At 37.7% G+C, this 23,447-nt stretch overlaps 1 protein-coding gene across 1 annotated transcript in view; it reads left to right on the top strand.

Annotated features, from left to right (window-relative positions):
* Positions 1-23,447, top strand: part of LOC136866329 (putative mediator of RNA polymerase II transcription subunit 29) — a 254,830-nt gene that overhangs the window by 148,425 nt on the left and 82,958 nt on the right. The window contains exons 12-14 of the mRNA XM_068226696.1: positions 1,462-1,728; positions 21,109-21,186; positions 22,926-23,015. Of these exons, the coding sequence (XP_068082797.1) occupies positions 1,462-1,728; positions 21,109-21,186; positions 22,926-23,015 (435 nt within the window). The remainder of the gene's footprint in view (positions 1-1,461; positions 1,729-21,108; positions 21,187-22,925; positions 23,016-23,447) is intronic.

The following is a 23,447-nucleotide window of genomic DNA, read 5'->3' as shown; positions in this document are numbered from 1 at the left end:
TCACTGGCAGAGTTGGATTTTTCTGTAGATATTTCTCACACTTCCCCTCAAGACAATCTGCAGGTCGTCAACTCTCGGTCTTAGTAATCCCAAAAGTTGTACGCATGATGCATGTTTCGTCTTGGATGAGGCCTTTGTCAAGACATCAGTTGGTATGTCTCCAGGTGCTATATGCTCCAAATTCATGACTCCAGACTGTACAGTTTCTCAAACAGTGATGGCAAACATCTATGTGCTTTGTTCACACATGAAAATCAGGGTATGTGGCTAGGTTCTGAGCACTGAAATGATTGTTGTACAATGTTTTCTTCTTACCATTAATTGCTCCAAACTCAGTCAAAAGTTTTTGAAGGTGGACAAGTGCTTTGGTGCCACCACTGAGCACCATACGCTCTGCCTCAGTTGTTGATACAGTTACCATCCATTCTTTCATGGTCTCCTGTGTGAGAGGACCTTCATTCATAATAAAGATGTATCTAGTGAATAAGCATCTATCATCGATGAACCTTCCGAAATCTGCTTCCACATTATTGATCCATTTCCAAAGCTGTAATTGATATTCAGATCCAAGGTGCCCTTTAAACAGCACAAAACTGTTTTTGCTACCATCGATTGATAATTTAGAAAGCAACTGTTGCACTGGCTGAAGGAACTAATGATATGGGCTATGTTAGGATGTATAGCTGTTGAAAAATACAATAGACTAAGTTCACAGTAGTACATTTTGCCACCATTTGACTTGATCCATTTATCGGCCTTACTGAGCTTTACTCCAGCGGTGGCAGGCATGAATTCAAGATTGCATTCTCACATGTTGAAATGACATACAACGTTCTCTACGTACCTCCTTGGATTCAGTATAATATTACCATCAACTGTCTTGAAGTCTGTCCTCAGTCAATGCTTCACTTCGCCAAGAACCTTTAATTCAAAAGCCTCATTTAGATGATCTCTGAATTGAATAATTCTCTCAGAGTCCCAACATATCGTCAAAGTAACACCAATATGTACTACAATGATAGTAAGCTTCTCACCTTCGTCCTTCATATATATGCATGGATTTCCTTTCTTTCGTACTGCTCCTTGACTGTAATTGCTGATCAAGGCGTTGGTCCCAAGTTCAACCAACCTGCTTCAAGATATATAACTTACAGCACCTTCTTCATGTGGTAGACAGTATTCTGAATTTTACTTGCAGATGCACAAAATTTGTGTGCATAATAAAATAACGACTTCTATTTACTTATCTTTTAATTGCCTCTCCCTTTTACCAGGACCCCATTTCATGCTAGCATTAAGAAGCATATTCCATTGGCCTATATACTTCCTCGTGCCTCTCTTCTCTACTGTTCGGTACTGCTTAGTAGTCTGGTCGGGAAAACACTTATAGTGGATTTACATTACTGCTACTTAATGAGAAGGTATCATTGCAACTTAATATGTAACATTTTATTCTTTCAGAGGACAGAACCACTTCCAACGAAGAGAGAGAGTTCCTGATGACTCTTTTGTGTTTGTAAATCGAGGTGATATTAACTTCAATCCTCGTGGTAGAAGTCTTCATCGCGGTGGTTTCCAGCGTAATCGTGGACAGTTCCATCATTCAGCCAATCATGTTCAATCTCAGCAAGGAGAGAATATTCCCCAGCAGAACAATTCATGGCGTGGTCATAACAGCAACCAGCAGAGAGGAAACTACCGAGGACAAAATCAAGGAGCCATACCTAAGTAAGTGATGTTTTTTTTCTTTTAATCTGCAGAATGGCTTCAAAGTTGAGTGCTCTGTTTTAATAGTCAGACTAATTTAACAATTGGGCTCTCAGTCTCATGTTCAGTTAACTCCCATTATCGCATTCTTCGAGGATACATTCATTTTGTTTTCTGTCCATGATTTATCAAATTTTGGAAATAAGTTTGACACTGTGGTATCAAACGGAATTTTACAGTTATCAATGAACAAATTGGCTGCACAGTTCATGTTGCATAGCTGTGAGCTTGTATTTGGGACTTGTTGGGTTCAAAGAAGTGAAGAAGTTATGTCAGTATCTACCCCAAGTGGGATAGGCGGGCTGTCAGCCAAACTAATTCTCTTGGGCTAGAGAAGAGGAAAATATTATAGTAATATATTTGAAATACTGGATGGTTTGTTTGTACACATGTAAATAGTGTGGAATGTTGGTTTACTGGTGCAGAGTTAACTACAACCCCCAGGGGAGCCCCTAGAAGAGACTTGAATACAAAGTACATCAATACTGGGTTAACACCTTAAAATCTTCTTGTGTCCCTTTTTGGCACTTGTGTTAAACATTTACAGAAAACATGAAATAAATAACAACAACAACATTCAGGATATTATCATAATACATAGTAGCAATTTATAACACCAATGATAATAGTGATAATAAGAAACATAATTATCTTTTATATGCAATGTCAGTGTTATCAGTTTGGATTTAAGAAACTTAAAGTTTACTCGTGTCTCTTTGTGGCACCCATTAAAATATTTACAATGCAATTAATTATCTAAATAATAATTTTGTGTGGCTATTTCTAGCCTGCTTCAGCCCTTGTAAGACAGACCCTCCTAAGAGGGTGGATAGCATCTGCCGTGTATAGCATACTGTGTGTTACTGTAGTGGAGGATAGTGTTGTGTATGGTGTGTGAGTTAAGGTTAAAATATCTGACCTGGCCGGGAATCAGACCTGGGACCCTCTGAACCAAAGAGCACTATGCTAACTATTCAACCATGGAACATCGACTCTGACTATTTCTTCACCTAAATAAAGACCAGATTACTACCTAAGTACCCTCTAACGCAGCCCCACTGGAGACTGATTCCCAGTTCCTCCATGATGATAAAGAATGCTTTGCAACTGGCATCTTGCCAAAAGAGATGAATGACTGGAACCAACTGAAGGCCGCAGTATATGAGACCTTGAGTAATAATATCAGTATGATAGGTTCGTTATTGGACATTATAAATTTGCCAGCTAACTCATTCCTGGTTGCCAGCGTTTTGCCCCAGTGTGCTAAGTTGAGCTCATCAGTTGGTAAATAGCGCACCTACCAAGATGCATGGCAAGTGCATACCATGGAGGCCACTGAGTAGGCTGCTTGGAGCTAGCAGCAGTGCCAATGCACTATAAGAGACTTTGTCTCATTTTCAAAAATTGATGCCTGCCTGGTCATCAGATGATATAAATGTTGATTCCCATAGGGAACCTGAAATATTTGTCCCAAATGAGTCCTTTATTGGACATTATAAATTTTCCATCTAACTCATTCCTGGAATGCCTCCACAACCTGACTTTTAACCCCATTTATTGTCATACTATTGCCTTCTGTCCATCTCACAACATTGGACCTTTATGTTTTCTTATATTGGTCCAATAATACTGCCTTGAATTTCACAAATAGGAAAAGTCCTCTCAGTTTTAATTACTGCATTGAGGGGTTGAAAGTTCCTGTTGGGGATCATTGTAAGTACCTAAGTGTTAATATAAGGAAAGATATTCATTGGGGTAACCACATAAATATGATGTAAATAAAGGATACAGACCTCTACACAAGGTTATGAGGGTATTTAGGGGTTGTAGTAAGGATGTAAAGGAGAGGGAATATATGTCTCTGGTAAGACCCCAACTAGAGTATGGTTCCAGCATATGAGCCCCTCACCAGGATTACTTGATTCAAGAACTGGAAAAAATCCAAAGAACAGCTTGATTTGTTCTAGGTGATTTCTGACAAAAGAGTAGCGTTACAAAAATGTTGCAAAGTTTAGGCTGGGAAGACTTGGGAGAAAGGAGATGAGCTGCTTGACCAAATGGTATGTGATATAGATATTGATTCCCATAGGAAACCTGAAATATTTGTCCCGAATGAGTAAATTTATAATGTCAATAATTGACCATTTATATTGGTATTAAAATTGGTATATTAAGTGGTATGTTCTGAGCTGTCAGTAGAGAGATGGTGTGGAATGACATCAGTAGACGAATAAGTTTGAGTGGTGTCTTTAAAAGTAGGAAAGATAACAATATGAAGATAAAGCTGGAATTCAAGAGGACAAATTGGGGAAAATATTTGTTTATAGGAAGGTGAGTAAGGGATTGGAATAACTTACCAAGAGAGATGTTCAATACATTTCCAATTTATTTGCAGTCATTTAAGAAAAGGCTAGGAAAACAACAGGTAGGGAATCTGCCACCTGGGCGACTGTCCTAAATGCAGATCAGTAGTGCTTGATTGATTATCAAGGTCATTTTGCAGTTGCTCACAATCTTGTAACTTATTTATTACTCTGTACAGAATAACATCATCTGCAAAAAGCCTTATCTCTGATTCCATTTCTTTACCCATATCATTGATGTATATAAGAAAACATAAAGGTCCAATAATACTGCCTTGAGGAATTCCCCTCTTAATTATTACAGAGTGAGATAAAGACTCGCCTACTCTAATTCTCTGAGTTTTGTTTTCTAGAAATATAGCCACCCATTCAGTCACTCTTTTGTCAAGTCCAATTGCACTCATTTTTGCCAGTAGTCTCTCATGATTTACCCTATCAAATGCCTTAGATATGTCAATCACGATACAGTCCATTTGACCTCCTGAATTCAGGATGTCTGCTATATCTTTCTGGAATCCTGTAAGTTGAGCTTCAGTGGAATAACATTTCCTAAACCTGAACTGCCTTCTATTGAACCAGTTATTAATTTTGCAAACATGTCTAATATAATCAGAAAGAACGCTTTCCCAAAGCTTACATGCAATGCATGTCAAACTGACCGGCCTGTGATTTTCAGCTTGATATCTATCACCCTTTCCTTTACACACAGGGGCTACTATAGCAAATTTCCATTCATTTGATATAGCTCCTTCATGCAAACAATAATCAGATAAGTTCTTCAGATATGGTACTATATCCCAACCTGTTATCTTTAGTATATCCCCAGAAATCTTATCAATTTCAGCTGCTTTACTAGTTTTCAACTTTGTCTTACTGTAAATGTCATTGTTATCATAGGTGAATTTTAATACTTCTTTAGTATTAGTCGCCTCTTCTATCTGGACGTTATCCTTGTAATCAACATTCTTTACATACTGCTGACTTAATACTTCTGCCTTTTGAAGATCCTTGCATACACACTCCTCTTGTTCATTAATGATTCCTGGAATGTCCTTCTTTAAAATCAATCAATCAATCAATCAATCAATACTGATCTGCATTTAGGGCAGTCGCCCAGGTGGCAGATTCCCTATCTCTTGCTTTCCTAGTCTTTTCCTAAATGATTTCAAAGAAATTGGAAATTTATTGAACACCTCCCTTGGTAAGTTATTCCAATCCCTAACTCCCCTTCCTATAAATGAATATTTGCCCCAGTTTGTCCTCTTGAATTCCAACTTTATCTTCATATTGTGATCTTTCCTACTTTTATAAACGCCATTCAAACTTATTCGTCTACTAATGTCATTCCACACTATCTCTCCGCTGACAGCTCGGTACATACCACTTAATGTAGGATGTTAAAAGGTTTGTAGAGTTCTGCAGTGGTGCTCTGGAGAAACAGTTGACGCAATTATATGATAATAAAAAGTTAAAAATATTTACATTATAACAATTAAGGGAGAAAAGGTGTAGTGTTTGGCGTCAATGTTTTTAACCTACAATTGATGTCAAAGGTTGGTAACTATACAGTATTTACATTGTTCTATTGAACAGTTGAGAAAAAGTTTTAAAAAATATTTACATTTAACATTCAGCGTAAATGTTTGTAAATAAAAACTAATGTCAATGGTTGGTAACTATTAGTAATTACATTATCTAATTGAACAGTTGAGAATTTACAATTAAATACATATTTACACAAGAGCAGTAGGTGCGCAAGGATAAAAAAAAATTTTAGTACCAAGTGCGTCCTGATGTTTTAGAGGTTGGAAGAAGGAAATAGCATTGACATTTCAGAAATATGTAGAGTAGTTTATTTTAGTTAAAAATCACTGGGGGTAGGGAAAATTTCATAGCCGTATGAGGTTTTTAGGCATCAAACTGAAAGTTTTCCAGGTGCAGCGCCGAGATCGGGATGGAGACTGGTCAGTGTGGCTGGAGATTCATGGGTAATCCGTGCGTTTGAACGGCAACAATGGTGACAGTTAATAGTGGGTAATTGCTAATTAGGAAAAATGTTGCGGGTTGAACTTCCGCCTATTCTTTTAGTTGACTTCTGTAGCATCGATTGTGATGTGAAGACATCGGTGTGAAATGCCGGTGAGACAAAATGATGTTGTTCCGTGGAATAAAGTAAGGCGGACTACGGGATGAAGTTGTTGTTCTTTACTGGTCTGGTGAGATAGAATAGAGTTGCCTGTGTTGTGGACTGCTGCGGAGAATTAGAATGTATACAGCAACTGCAGAGTCAGAGCGTTAAAGCTGGGGTGAGGCATCTTCTTATTCTGACTACGAAGAGGAGCCGTAGTGGCACGCCATATTTGTGCCGATGTGCGTTGGGTTCCGGCGAGTTGTTGAAAGTTGTATTGTATGAAGTGGAAGCTATCTGTAATTGAGATGTTAATAGTATTAGTTGGTGTGTAAGAAAGGTTTATGGTAAGTAATGAAGAGTGAATGTTATGATACGTACCTGTTGTGTCGCTGAGAGGTAATTGTTGATGAGAATTGGTGGACTATGAATGAGGCTCAGTCGGTAATACGCACATACGGTTAGCAATGGCGGCGGGAGGAGTGGAGAGCTTTGGGGGGGGAGGGGCATGGGCGGAGTCATGCGCAAAGGTGAGCTGTGAGAATGGAGGAAGGTAGAGTGGAGGGGCGAGCTTGTTGTGTATAGGGAGTGCAGGTTGATGTAGTGTTGGTTATAAAAAGAGGGGGGAGGGGGGATAAGGAACCGAAAGTTACGCGGATAATATTGATGCCATTTGTTAATGTGGTGAATGTTATTTGCTTGTGCTGGGTGTTGTACTGTTTTTGAAGGTCGAGTGGTTCTTATTTCTCGTGTTGTATCGGTGGGGTCGTGGTGGAGGGGGAGGTGCTTGGGTGGGAGGACGTGTGGGCTTGCTGTCGTTGTGTGTGGGGGAATTGGTCGGAAAGGGGGAGGTGGGGGGTAGGGGGGTAATTTTCGACGTGCTGGGTGAGTTAGTTAATGTGGTATTGAGGATTTTAGACGCGTTGTTGCCTTGAAAATTTATTTTTTGTAGTAAGGTGGGAATTTGTTCATAAAGGGGTTTTTTTAAATCTATTATCTCGAGGTTTTTATCCTTGTTGAAGTGTTGGTCTAGATAGATGTATAGGTTCTCAAACTCAGTCATTAGTTTGCCTTTCTCGACTTTTTTTAGGATTGTTAAGTCTTGTTCTATTGTGGTGAAGTGGTGGCCAGTGTCCCTCATGTGGGTGCTCATTGCGGAAAATTTATTATGTTTTTGGGCATTGTAGTGTTCTAAATAACGGGTTTGGAAGCTTCGGCCAGTTTGTCCGATGTACGAGGAGTTGCATTGTGAACAGGTGAGTCTGTAAATACCTGAGCCCGCGTAGAGGTTTCTTCTTGGGTTGACAGAGTTCTGGTTGAAAAATATGTTCTGGTTCGTGTTCTGCGTTTTGAAAGCAATGTTGACTTCGTGCTTTTTTAGGGGGTTGGCTATCTGGTGGATGACTGGATTAGTGTATGTGAAAGTTGCGTTTTGAAAGCAATGTTGACTTCGTGCTTTTTTAGGGGGTTGGCTATCTGGTGGATGACTGGATTAGTGTATGTGAAAGTTGCGTTTTGAAAGCAATGTTGACTTCGTGCTTTTTTAGGGGGTTGGCTATCTGGTGGATGACTGGATTAGTGTATGTGAAAGTTGCGTTTTGAAAGCAATGTTGACTTCGTGCTTTTTTAGGGGGTTGGCTATCTGGTGGATGACTGGATTAGTGTATGTGAAAGTTGCGTTTTGAAAGCAATTTTGACTTTGTGCTTTTTTAGGGGGTTGGCTATCTGGTGGATGACTGGATTAGTGTATGTGAAAGTTGCGTGGTGGATGACTGGATTAGTGTATGTGGATGCCCTCAATGAAGGGCGGAACATGTCTCAAGTGGAATCTACAATAAATTCCTAAATTATAAAATTTATATGTATTGAATAGGTGAAAAAAACAAACCTTTTAACATCCTACATTCAGTATCTTCAATACGGATAACAATGATTTTTATCACTTGCAACATACCACTTAGTCGAGCAGCTCTTCTTCTTTCTCTCAATTCTTCCCAACCCAAACATTGCAACATTTTTGTAACGCTACTCTTTTATCGGAAATCACCCAGAACAAATCTAGCTGCTTTTCTTTGGATTTTTTCCAGTTCTTGAATCAGGTAATCCTGGTGAGGGTCCCATACACTGGAACCATACTCTAGTTGGGGTCTTACCAGAGACTTATATGCACTCTCCTTTACATCCTTACTACAACCCCTAAACACCCTCATAACCATGTGCAGAGATCGGTACCCTTTATTTACAATCCCATTTATGTGATTACCCCAATGAAGATCTTTCCTTATATTAACACCTAGATACTTACAATGATCCCCAAAAGGAACTTTCACCCCATCAACGCAGTAATTAAAACTGAGAGGACTTTTCCTATTTGTGAAACTCACATCCTGACTTTTAACCGTGTTTATCAACATACCATTGCCTGCTGCCCATCTCACCACATTTTCGAGGTCACGTTGCATTTGCTCACAATCTTGTAACTTATTTATCACTCTATAGAGAATAACATCATCCGTGAAAAGCCTTACCTCCGATTCCACTCCTTTACTCATATCATTTACATATATAAGAAAACATAAAAGTCCGATAATACTGCCTTGAGGAATTCCCCTCTTAATTATTACAGGGTCAGATAAAGCTTCACCTACTCTAATTCTCTGAGATCTATTTTCTAGAAATATAGCAACCCATTCAGTCACTCTTTTGTCTAGTCCAATTGCACTCATTTTTGCCAGTAGTCTCCCATGATCCACCCTATCAAATGCTTTAGACAGGTCAATCGCGATACAGTCCATTTGACCTCCAGAATCCAAGATATCTGCTATATTTTGCTGGAATCCTACAAGTTGAGCTTCAGTGGAATAACCTTTCCTAAAACCGAATTGCCTTCTATCGAACCAGGTATTAATTTCACAAACATGTCTAATATAATCAGAAAGAATGCCTTCCCAAAGCTTACATACAATGCATGTCAAACTTACTGGCCTATAATTTTCAGCTTTATGTCTATCACCCTTTCCTTTTTACACAGGGGCTACTATAGCAACTCTCCATTTATCTGGTATAGCTCCTCCGACCAAACAATAATCAAATAAGTACTTCAGATATGGTACTACATCCCAACCCATTGTCTTTAGTATATCCCCAGAAATCTGATAATTCCAGCCGCTTTTCTAGTTTTCAACTTTTGTATCTTATTGTAAATGTCATTGTTATCATATGTAAATTTTATTACTTCTTTGGCCTTAGTCTCCTCGTCAATCTGGACATTATCCTTGTAACCAACAATCTTTACATACTGCTTACTGAATACTTCTGCCTTTTGAAGATCCTCACCTTCACACTCCCCTTGTTCATTAAATATTCCTGGAATGTCCTTCTTGGAACCTGTTTCTGCCTTAAAATACCTATACATACCCTTCCATTTTTCACTAAAATTTGTATGACTGCCAATTATGCTTGCCATCATGTTATCCTTAGCTGCCTTCTTAGCTAGATTCAATTTTCTAGTAAGTTCCTTCAATTTCTCCTTACTTCCACAGCCATTTCTAACTCTATTTCTTTCCAGTCTGCACCTCGTTCTTAGTCTCTTTATTTCTCTATTATAATAAGGTGGGTCTTTACCATTCCTTACCACCCTTAAAGGTACCAACCTGTTTTCACATTCCTCAACAATTTCTTTAAACCCATCCCAGAGTCTGTTTACATTTTTTTTTCTGCCTTAAAGTACCAATACATACTCTTCCATTTTTCACTGAAATTTGTATGACTGCCAATTATGCTTGCTATCATGTTATCCTTAGCTGACTTCTTTGCTAGATTCAATTTCCTAGTAAGTTCCTTCAATTTCTCCTTACTTCCACAGCCATTTCTAAGTCTATTTCTTTCCAGTCTCCACCTCGTTCTTAGTCTCTTTACTTCTTTGTTATAATACAGTGGGTCTTTACCATTCCTTACCACCTTTAAAATACAAACCTGTTTTCACATTCCTCAACAATTGTTTAAAACCCATCCCAGAGTCTGTTTACTTTTTTATTTACCATTTTCAACCGATCATAGTTACTTTTTAAAAACTCCCTTATGCCTGTTTTATTACCCATATGGTACTATCTAATGGTCTTAATTTTAATACTTTCCTTTCTATCACATTTATTTTTAACAATGACAAAAACAGCTTCATGATGACTAAAACCATCTATTACTTCGGTTTCTCTATAGAAATCATCTGGTTTTACTAGCACCACATCCAGAATATTCTTCCCTCTAGTTGGTTTCATCACCTTCTGAATCAGCTGTCCTTCCCATATTAACTTGTTTGCCATTTGTTGGTCATGCTTCCTGTCATTTGCATTACATTCCCAATTTACATTTGGTAAAGTGAGATCACCTGCTACAATCGCGTTCCTTTCCATATTGTTTCCCACATAGCTGATTATGTTATCAAATAATTCTGAATCAGCGTCAGTGGTGCCCTTTCCCGGTCCGTGCACTCCAAAGACATCAAGTTGCTTATTATCTTTAGAGATGAGCCTTACACCTAGAATTTCATGTTTGTCATCTTTAACTTTTTCATCGCTTACAAATTCTTATTTCACCAGATTGAATACTCTCTTTCCTACCATTCCTATCCTATCTCTATGATACATATTCCAGTTCCGTGAGAATATTTCTGCATCCATTATATCATTTCTCAGCCATGATTCAACTCCCATTACAATATCTGGTAAATATATATCTATTAAATTACTTACATCTATTCCTTTCTTTACAATACTTCTACAGTTCAGCACTATAACATTTTTATGTCATCCCTACTTGACTTCCAGATCCCTGTACTCTTATCACCCTTCCCTAGACCACCCCATTTTCCTGAATGTACCTCCCACTGCTACTTGATCCTGAGGCAGGTTAGTAAATATCTGTGAATGGGATGTTATACATTGATAGACTTCGTTACATGGGGTAGCATATAAGGGATTTTTTCCAGTAAACTATAAATTGTGTTTTATTGGGATTTACAGAAATGTGCCAGGAGTTAAGCCAAGGGGGTATAAGTGTGGCTGAAGGCTATGATGGTGGTGGTGGTGGAGGCAACCATCCTCTATTAACACTAATCAGAGGGAAAAAATTGAAGGGATCTGACACTTCGAAAAATGAAGATATCGGTCAAGGAAGACAAGGGCCACGAAGGACGTGAAAATGAAAAGAGTCCCTAGCCTTCGCAAACCTAATAGTGTCGGGGTCGGAAAAGAACAAGAGTTGACCATGAAAGGTCGGATAGTAGAGATGAAAGTAAGGAGCCTGGCACAAGTAAGTGGAAGCAATGCCAGGACTCAGCTGAGGGCCACGTGGTCGCCAACCCACGCTCCAAAGTTCAGAGCCCCTGGGGCCCCTATTAGTCGCCTCTTATGACAGGCAGGTGTTACCGTGGGTGTTATTCTACCGCCCCCACCCATCGCTGTATTGATAGATGTGCAGAGGTGGTTCAGGGCATGGAATATCTTATATACTGAATATGTATAGATATGGAGAGAGGAGAACCTTGGGCTAAACCAGAGGGTATAGGAAAGGTATACTAGTGGTTGCCATTAAAGTTAATTATAGATTTCCTAGATTTATGATAGTTTATATTAGTTGGAGGATATAAGTGGATAGGGGAAGTTGGTGGAGTTTGTATAATAGGTGATGCCACATACAATCAAAAGCTTTTGTCAACATCAAGGTGTATTAGACCCACAGGTTTGTGAGATTTTTAGGTAGAAGTTCATGGAGAGGGAAATACGTAAGTTTTCACACCAGGCAAATGATGAGGCTGTACCTTAATTAAAGCCACAGCCACTTCCTTCCCACTCCTAGGCCCTTTTCATCCCATCATTACCCCGTAAGACCTATCTGTGTCAGTGCGACATAAAACAAATAGTTTTAAAAAAATGTAAGAGGTAATCGTGAGTGGAAAAATGAGGTTGAAAACCAGCTTGAGAGGTTGGGAGACATTTTGTTTATATATTCCTAGCTGTTACCCATGGCTTCGCTCGCGAGGATTTCATAAGTTAATAAAAATTAATTGTTCCTCGGTACTGCACTAAGACATTATCTGAAAATCCCTAAAGTATAAAAACTCGCCGAAAAATTGCATTTCATTTACGCCAGAACCTCTTTGTAAACCACAATTGTGGCATTGCCTTTTGGGGCTAAGATGACCAAGTTACTGGCAGAGCTAAATCTGGAACATGCGAAATGGAACTCTACATGTGAGAAATAGTAAAAAAAAAAATAAAAAAAAAAAAAGGTTTCTTTATTTCTAAAGGAGATTACATATACCAATTTTCATGCCTGTAACTTGTTAAGTTTATGAGATATACTGTAGATATACTAATTTTAAAAACTGCCCCACTCCTTGGCTGAGAGTTCATCGTTGAGATCTTCGGTTCACAGAGTTCCGGTTTCGATTCCGGGCTGGGTCGGATATTTTAATCGCGTGTAATTAATTCTTCTGGCTCGAGGACAGGTTGTTTGTGTTTGTCCCAACACTCTCGTCTTCATATTCACTCAACATACTACATTACCAACCACAACAGGAATATGCAATAGTAATTACATCTCTACACATAGGGTTGGTGTCAGGAAGAGCATCCAGTCATAAAACAGTGTCAAATCCACATGTGTGACACAGTTCGCACTCCCGACTCCACAGGTGTGGAAAACCGGTATAAGAGAAGAAGTTACTCATTTTAAAATATCACCCGCTTTTAAAAAAATGTTCACCCCCTTAAGTGAATTTTCCAGAATAAAGTGCATTCATTTGTTTTTAAAAGGGATTCAAAGTATGGCCTACCAATTTTAACGCCTGTAACATTGTCCGTTTTTGAGATATATGTATCCTCATATTAAGAATTCAGCTCCTTCTTTCCAACCCTCACCCCTTAAGTGGATTTTCTGAAAACAAAAATTTGTGTTCTTTTATTTTAAAGGAGATTCCAAATACCAAATTTTATGTTAGGTTTTTGTGATATATTGTAAATAATCTCGCTGCTGTAAGCATACTGGAGCTGATGTTGCCAGGTTACGGCAGTTCATTTCTTTATCCGATTGCTAGAGCAGGGGTAGTTTGGTGCCAATATCTCAATAATGGTTGGTTTTAGGGCCTTAAAACATGGTTTTTGGACCCTTAGGGCTTACCGAGTTTTGTTCTTTGTGTCAAGGGGCTTAAAATGAGCTTTGACTCATCCTTGTATGACAAATTCTATATTTCGCTTATATTAGCCTAGTATTTTTATATCTCTCCTCATAGCACCCCCCTTCCCTCGAATTGTTTTGAAAATAAAATATAGCCTATAGCACTCAGGGATAATGTAGATTTCTATTAGTGAAAGAATTTTTAGAATCTGTCCAGTAGTTCTTGAGATCTGCCATTACATACCAACAAACTTTACCTCTTTATATGTTAGTTTAAAAATTTTGCTAAGGATGGTGAGGAGAGATTAAATTATGGGAAATAACTTATATATGTAAAATTGCCCTGGAAAGGGAGGTAAAATGTTTCACAAATGCATGTTATTAATTTATGGAGTATTTCAAGTGAAGAGTACTGGCAGGTAGTTAAAATGTTTAAATCTGGTTATCTTTGTGCAGCAGACTTTGGCAGCTGGCACAATACCTATCCTTGCTGCTAGGTGGGGGTTCTTTCATTCCATTCCTGACTCTGTCAAATGACTGAAAACAGCCTGTGGGTTTTCATTTCAATCCGGTCTTCTTTCTTAGAATAGCTATAGGTTTATCTAAGATGCAATACATTTTCTTTCTCTGGATAGAACATTTTAATTACTGCTACTGTACCTAGCTGTATTTACAACATTAACACACATTTAATCCATATGGAAAACTACATAATAACTGCTTCCTTCTGAAATAGTCCAGAATTGATCTCCATTTACAGTTCTTATCTCTAATGTCCTCTCTTTTGTTTTTTGAGTACATAAAGGCAATGAAAATTGTTTTCACCCCCCTCTGCAGATGACAGATATCTATGTGAAATGTCCACTCCTGCACTTGCCTCAGGACTGGTAGACATCACTTCACTATGCTCATCTACGTTTTCACTGGTGGAAAACTTGGCTACTACGATATTTGTTCCACAGCCAACACCTCCACATGTTTTTCCTCTCAAAGAAGGTCTTCAGTAGTGCAGTTTGACTGCAACATCCTCCATACATCAAGAATCAGGCCTTCTTCCACTGGTAGCTGAGAATTAGGATGATTCTTGAAGAATCCTGTATTCAAGAAACAATTTGAGATAGTAGTCTGCTTCAGAGCCTTCCAAGACTTTGCAATGAATTGAATTGCATCCAGGATTGAAACTTTAAATGATTATGGATCCTTTCCAGCATCCATAGGGAATAAAATTTGCTGCACTATGCTCTTCCTATGAAGTCACGTAGAAGTGTATACCGGTAACACCCAAATCTGTAGGCTGCAGCTTGCTTGTGCAGTTACCAGGCTGAAATTCTAACTGCATGTTCCTCAAATAAACATCCATGGGTTGTACAAGACTATGGTTGATGATGATCTTTATATTTTGCACACTTATTTTTGCATCCAGAGCAGCTAACTGCTGTCGAAAAAGATCTGGGGTCACTCATGTTTTATGGTTTGTAATGATTGCACATGTCTGAAGCAACAAGACATTTTAGATTTCCCTATCATAAAGAGGTGGAGCTTCTAAGAGCCATCACTATTGGCTCCCACCGTACATGTGAGTCACGTATGGCTTATATTTCTCATCATGGAACTCATCCTCTTTGAATGCCAAAGTCCTGCTGGACAACACACTGAAAAAGAGTCCAGTTTCATCTAGGTTAAAAATGTTCCTGGGTTTGTATTTGTTGGTCAGGTCTTTCAATCATCCATTGATCCTCTCTTCCACAGTTTTGTCACTAACTGCATTTGATTCCCTCGCAAATAATTTTATAAGTTAAGTGATGCCTTTTACCTTAAGAGCATACCACCAATTATAATACCTGCAGCTCTAGAAGTTTCAAACCAACTTTTTACTACCATGTTCCTATACATGTTAAAGTATAAGATTCAGTACCTATTCAGTACCACACATTATAATCTTGCAGATTTAATTGACATTATGTTTAAAAGTGTGCATGTTTCAGCTCAACTAAACCATTATCAGAACTGGGAAGATCCAAAATGTTTCTTACGTATTGAATAAAACATCTCATAACAATATGATGTTTATATACTTAAAAATACCTGTCTGTTAGGTCTCTGGTGAGAACATAATGTAAAACACATGTTCAGAACAGCACAGATAAAATTTGATGAAAATGACACAAATCAAAAAACATCACAATGAAACATTTCTACTTTTTCCTAATTATAAGGAGCACCTGTGTCAAATTTCAGCAATTTAACTCTGTGGAAAGTGTGCAAATTAGTCATAAGTGAGTCAGTCAGGGCTTTCGCTTTTATATATATACTGTGTATGTCATACTAAATATACAGAAAACCCACTCAAACATCACGCACAGTAGACAACGAATCCCCCCCCCCCACACACACACACACACATTAGCATGACTGTATACTGCGATACATAAGACAATTTCCATATCAATGAGTACAGCAGATTTCAGTAATGAAATGCAAACAATAAAACAAATTGCAAAAGAAAACAACCACCCTCCTGACACAGTTGCTCAACTATTAATTAATTAATTAAAGAAAAAGTGCCAGAAAATCGACGCATGAAAGAGAAAAATACATTGTCCTCAAGTATGAGAAATAGAATATGTACAAAATAGTTAATATTTTCAAAAAAACAAGGTCAAAAATTAGCCTTTAGAATGAACAACACAGTGCAAAGACACATCAGCAAATGCATCCTAAACAAAACAGACCATCTCCTAGTTAGGAGTTTATGAACTCAAATGTCTAGAACCAAACTGCATTGCCACATACTGTATATAGGCCAGATACAAAGACTGCCAAGTCCTACACTAGATACAAAGAACACAAAAATGTGGTTAGGACCAGTCAGAACTCAGCCTTTGGAGAGCATGTTTATGACAGTTCACACCATTTCACACCATTTCACAGACATCAATAACAATATAAAAATTTTACACATCAAAAATAAAAACAAACCTTGAAACAATAAAGAAGGTATAGAAAATCACATCGCAGAAAAATAGCCAACCAAACCAATTTCAATGATCAGCGACCTTTGCACTACTTAATTAATTTTCAGTACAACATTTTACACTTTGTTTTAGTGCTTTTGGCAGCTACTCTGATGCTAAACATCTGGAATGTGGGGTCGGGGCAGTTATCTCACAAATCAGTATGTTTTAATAGGTTATGATTTATCACTGAAAATAATGTTTTAAAATGAAGCCATACTTTTCCAGTGTCGACTCAGTTAATGAAACTTTAAGGTCTGTCTGTCAAATACTAAATATAACAACCCTATAACATACCTGTAAAAAAAACCCACACTTTGTCAGACCACATTATTAAACAGGTGATTCTACTGAAGTTCAACTAGTAGGATACCAGCAAGATATAGCAGATATCTTAGATTCAAGAGATCAAATGTGTTGATCTTACAAAATGTGAGGAACATGTCTAATCAACACTCAACGTCTTTGCTACGTGCTTTATTCAGTATGAAAAGACGAATACAAAACTAAATCACAAGATCAGAACAGCTGACTGAAACAGTAATGGTAATAACAACACACATCTAAGTACACAAGAACCTCGTTGAACTAGATTAAGTGGGATTGGAACTGATCTGGATAATCAGAAAAACTAAAAAACAAACACAGTACATGTTATATAATCTATTGTTTTAATAGGTTATGATTTATCACTGAAAATAATGTTTTAAAATGAAGCCATACTTTTCCAGTGTCGACTCAGTTAATAAAACTTTAAGGTCTGTCTGTCAAATACTAAATATAACAACCCTATAACATACCTGTAAAAAAAACCCACACTTTGTCAGACCACATTATTAAACAGGTGATTCTACTGAAGTTCAACTAGTAGGATACCAGCAAGATATAGCAGATATCTTAGATTCAAGAGATCAAATGTGTTGATCTTACAAAATGTGAGGAACATGTCTAATCAACACTCAACGTCTTTGCTACGTGCTTTATTCAGTATGAAAAGACGAATACAAAACTAAATCACAAGATCAGAACAGCTGACTGAAACAGTAATGGTAATAACAACACACATCTAAGTACACAAGAACCTTGTTGAACTAGATTAAGTGGGATTGGAACTGATCTGGATAATCAGAAAAACTAAAAAACAAACACAGTACATGTTATATAATCTATTGTCAAAAGTTAAACAGTAATACCTTTTTTCAATTGTACAAAAAAAATATAAGAACACTTTTCTTACATTTACAACTCTGTTTTATACACTAAAATAATATGTGATATTTTTCTGTTTTACATTTGTATAGCTTTGCACACAACACAATCACGAAGACGTTTTACTAACAACAGTTCTGCCGGTGTGGTTTCAGTCAAGGATTCTAAATAGGCCATCAGTTTGTCCAGCTGCATTGTTGCCTCCCCATGAGTCATTGTTTCTTCTGATGGAGTGCCAGTTTCATTTTCGAATTCATCAGTGAATTAGTAGTGCATTGCATTCAGAAGAGCATGGGTTCAAATCCCACCTCGGCTGTCCTGAGAATGGTTTTCCATGGTTTTCCATTCTCATCTCCAGGCGAATGCCGGGACAGTACCTTTGATAGACCGTGGTTGAATTACTTCCAATTCCTGTCTTTAACTATCCTTGGTGGAAAAGACATTCAAGAAGAGAAATACTGTACAAGTAAAAATAAATTTCTATTATTTTCGATCCAGATAAACCGGAGATCCGGATTAATGAGGGCCGGATAAACGAGGTTCTTGTGTTTAATGAACGTCAGTGTTTAATGAACGTCAGTCATGGAATCTTTAAGATATTTACCATTGAACCTCAACATCCCCTCTCAGTGGTATACTTTTACTGGCATGAAAACATTTAACATCTGAACAAAGATCTATCATAAAGCTCTCAAATATTTCAGGGATATTTTTGGTTTGGTTAAAACATCAGCCAATTGCTTTTGTGTTTGAACATACTCACAACACAGTCTTATTGGACCTTTGTGTTTTCTTATGTATATAAATGGTATGAGTAGAGAAGTGGAATCCAAGATAAGGCCTTTGCGAATGAGGATGATATACTGTATATAGTACAGTAGTAATAAATAAGGTACAGCGACTACAAAAAGAAGTACATAATGTTATTAGTTTCACCAAGAGGAAATGTTCACTAAATTTTTTATAATTTCTGTGTTGATGGGGTGTAAATGCCTCACAGGGATCATTGTAAATACCTAGTTGTTAATATGAGAAAAGATCTTAATTGGGGTAATCACATTAACAAGGTTGTAAATAAAAGTTACAGACCTCTTCATATGGTTATAAGGGTGTTTAGGGGTTGTAGTAAGGATATAATAGATAGGTCTTATAAATTACTTGTAAGGTCCCATTTAGAGTACAGGACCCTCACCATGGATTACTTGATTTGAGAACTGAAAATGATCCAAAGAAAGGAGCACTACTTATTGCAGGTGATTCCTCACATACCCCAGCAGCTTCCATGAGACTGGGACTTCAGTGGAATCTACACTTTGCTCTGACCTGTGACAAGAGATGGATGCAAAAGTACTGCATCCATCAAGAAATGACAGCAGGCAGCACAAAATGTTGCAAACATTGTGCTGGAAAGACTTGGTAGTAAGAAGACACATCACTCAACAAAGGGATATGTTCTCAGCTGTCAGTAGAGAGATGGCATGGGATGACATTAGTAGACAAATAAGTTTGAGTGGAGTTTTACAGGTAGAAAAGATCATAATATTATGATGAAGATAGTATTCAAAAGGAAAAATTGGGACAACCATTCATTTATAAGAAGAAAAATGAGGGATTAGAATAATTTATCAAGGGAAATCTTTGATAAATCTCCAATCTCTCTGAAATCATTTAAGAAAAAGGTAAATAGTAAATAGACTGACTGACTGACTGACACAGGCTTGTCTATATGCTAAATCATGTTTGATAGATGAAGTACCATTTTGTAGCTTCCATTGGAGTCTTCTTATTTTCTCTCAGTTTGGCTCAGGGCCCTGAAACTCCTATTGATCACTTGCTTCCCCCAGCTGACCTTGGACTGAACTGTTTTGGGCCTGCAGCTACTGAGCATGCTATTGTGCCACATGTGACAAATGCCAGAGGTGCTACTGATTGGAACTCTTGCCACCTTGGTGATAGTCCTAAATGCAGATCAATATTGATTGATTGATTGATTGATTGATTGATTGATTGATTGATTGATTGATTGATTGATTGATTGTCTTGTGTGACTATAAATCCTTGAGCAATTTTTTTTGGAAAAGGCAATCAAAGGAAAATAAAACTGTTGCTGTTCCACGAAAGCCATCTTGAGTGGGTAATGTACAAGAGATGGTCAAAAACTAAGGTTATAAGGCCAATATTTCTGGAGTTTCGTCTGTTATAGAGAAATTAGTAGTGTACTGTAATTCTAATACATGCCCTTGGCAACTTTGCAGAGTTTCAGCCACCTGCCACCTACAGCGTTAGTTGTAGGTAAATACACATGGCGACTCATTTGGAAAATTGGCGTCGCAAAAAAACCTGCTCAGTTATTCGTTTTCTGTGTGCAAAACATGTAACCCTGGCTGAAATTCACCAGCAGCTGGTAGAGGTTTATGGAGATACTGTAATGTCTCCTCAGCATGTTGCAGAATGGTGTTGAGAGTTTGCAGCCGGTAGAGAAATGGTCACCGACCCAGCACGGCATAAACAGATTTGAACACATCTTGCTTGGAGGAGCTCATCCAGGACATCAGTAGGATCACATTATGGCATATGATGAGAAGGTGAAACAATTCGCAACTGTGTGGCAAGGACAGGATTTTTATCAGGAGGGAATATTCAAACTTATTCCACGAAGTGACAAATGCCTAAACTGATGTGGAGACGATGTCGAAAAATAACCTAATATATGTACCATCAATTAGTTGTATTGGTTGTGTGAAATAAAATGTACATGTTTCACTGCAGGCTTCTTAACCTTACTTTATGATCAACCTTCATATTTGTCTTGGGTGCAATTTCTGGCTAGTCCAGGACTTCATTTCTTGACTGAAGGCTGGAAGAAAATTCAGTCATCCTCATTATTGAGTGGAGAGTTGTCTGATATGACAGAAGACTGACTGTATGACAAAGGTTTGTCTGTGTGCTAAAATATGTTTGATAGATTAAGTACCATTTTGTACCTTCCATGTTTGCTATAACTTCTGTGGTTGTTGAGGTCTTCTTTGTTTTCTCTCAGTTTGGCTTGGGGCCTTAAAACTCCTATAAATCAATGGCTTCCCCCAGGTAACCTTGGACTGAACTGTTTCGGGCCTACAACTACCGAGCATGCTATTGAGCCACATGTAACAAATGTCAGAGGTGCTACTGGTTGGAACTCTTGCTGAATGCTCGTGATCGAAACTCATACCCATGGATTATGTTTAATCAAGCCTAGTGCCTTGATTTTTGTGTTAAAATAGCTTTGTTCTAGATTCATGCATTAATATATTGAAAAATTTTTTTTTTTTTGGTTTTGTTTTTGTTTCTTTGTGTGCTGATGAAGATGAAAGTATTGTCTCTTGCATGCATTGTTTTAAATCTCATCTTCTATGTAATGTTCATGTATTCTCTCTCTTTTAATGTGTAATTTTTACTTCTTTATCTTCAGGAATTCAAGTACTAGAACACCAAACCGTGATGTACGTGGAAATCAGGGGACAGATGAGATACAACAATTGACTGCCAAGTACGTATTTGATAGAATATTAATGGTTTATTTTTCCAAATTACTAATGGTATTTGAGTTCAGTATCATTAATGAACAAGGCTTGTACAGTTTCCTGTAGTTATTTTGGACACAGTGCATAATTTTGAACAAAGAACTACATTCCTGTTTTTGTGTTGGTCATTCTGAATGACTTGTGATTGAAATCGCATGCCCATGATGTTATTACTTAAGATATATTCCTGCAGATAGATCTGTGTGCTAACCTTGTATTACTGAAGAAGATCATGTTTGAGAATTCACTTTTGTTGGTGATTTCTTTATAGGCTTTGCAATTGCTGTCGTAACTTCTTACTGTTTACTGTTACAGAGAGGCTCAGGCTTGCGGTAATTTGAAGTTACTGATTCTTACTTTGTGAAAGTAATTAAGACTGTTCGGTGACTTTGACATGAAGTGCTTTGTTTCTGTGCCTAGTTTTTGATAAATTTGTGGACGTCTGTGATTATTTCAGACAAAGGTCTGTGTGTACATGAGAAAGCTACGAGAGTTGGGGCAAAAGTCAGTGCAACCCTTTTCTTTCTTGTGGATACCAGCCCAGTTGGAAAATGTAACATATACAGATGAAAGGATGAGGTGTGAACTACATGTGTGGAATTGAAGAACGCTTGAACATGGTGCCTCACATATTTATTATGGTAGTGTACAGGATGATACTGGCTTCATTGTGAAAAATAATTACAGCCAAGCACATCTCCTATATTACAACATACATACAATTGACATGACAAAATTGTGTCTAAAGGCCCTCATTGTAGTCCCCTGCAACGTTCACCACATGCTACCAACGATTTCATCTGTTCAAGGATCTGAGAAATACAATTGGTGTAAAAAAAAAATAATCCTAAATTATGATACTGGATCTTCATACACATAATGCATATTCTCATTTTGGTAATAAATGCTTTCTTAATGGAAAAGACAATGAGGCAGTCCTTCCTCAATTCTGGATCATTAATAAAACACACGTTTCCTCTACATTAGGGCTCGGTTTTCTTCATATTTCCGCTTCCTTCGAGTGATTATAAGCAACTTAGTTTTGTGCTGGTTTTGGATTCTCAGATGTTGGAAACCCTACTCTTAATATACTACCATCCTGGGAGAATACACATCTTTACTATATGAAATTATCAACCTGTTCCAGTTTTGTATTCCTACTTGACGTTCATTCCTCTTATGTTTCTTCCCTACTGACGTCACTTTAGTCTTAGAAATGGTAATTTTCATATCATACTCAGTGTATCTCTTTTCAGGCTACAAGATATGAGATTGGAGGCTTTCAGAACAGGCTGGCCATTAAGACCAAGTCATTGGCATAGGCCAAACTGCTTGCTACATTTCCAATGAACTACCATTTTATACCTTTATACAAGAACTTGTTCTGCCATCAATTATCTCCGTGGTTCGATTGGCATCTAAAATGAATTTGATTGCCTGAAATAATCTAACTCTATTATTATTATTATTATTATTATTATTATTGTTGTTGTTGTTGTTGTTGTTGTTGTTGTTGTTGTTGTTGTTGTTGTTGTTGTTGTTGTTGTTGTTGTTGTTGTTGTTGTTGTTGTTGTTGTTGTTGTTGTTGTTGTTGTTGTTGTTGTTGTTGTTGTTGTTGTTGTTGTTGTTGTTGTTGTTGTTGTTGTTGTTGTTGTTGTTGTTGTTGTTGTTGTTGTTGTTATCAATCTATTGCTTTTGTTTTCAGGTTGATGAACTTTTCTACTAATGATGTACCACTTTCACTTACACGAGAAGAGGTCCTTGCACTTAAGAATGCTATCAAAGGAAAGAACATGTATGTATTACCTACAGCATTACACTTTTACTTTTACTTTCAATGTCTGATTCCTTGGCTAAATGGTCATTGTATGGGCGCAGAGAGCGTACGTAAAAATGGAGGCCCATCGGCAACCGCTGGTCGCTCTACTACGGAGATCTCCGGGGCTATTATTTTTATACTTTACTCCCTTTCCATCCCCGCCCAAGGAAATGCTATGAGTGTCTTACACAACAGTGTACAGTATTGGAGGGAATTATTCCCAAGGGCTTCCACCAATTCACAGCTGCATGGCAAGCGTCGTGCAAGATGGAAGTAACCCGTGTTGAGCAGCACTCATACATCAAAACAGCTGTTCTATGGGGGAGAAATGCGAGAGAATGTCAGAGTGGCTTAGGTTTCAGCATGTTGCAGAGTCTGTTGCCTATAGTTTAAACTATTTTCTATCAA

Source organism: Anabrus simplex, chromosome 3 (genome assembly GCF_040414725.1).
Source record: "Anabrus simplex isolate iqAnaSimp1 chromosome 3, ASM4041472v1, whole genome shotgun sequence".
NCBI lineage: Eukaryota > Metazoa > Arthropoda > Insecta > Orthoptera > Tettigoniidae > Anabrus > Anabrus simplex.
The sequence above is the reverse complement of the archived record's forward strand: the minus strand, read 5'-3'. Positions and strand labels throughout refer to the sequence as shown.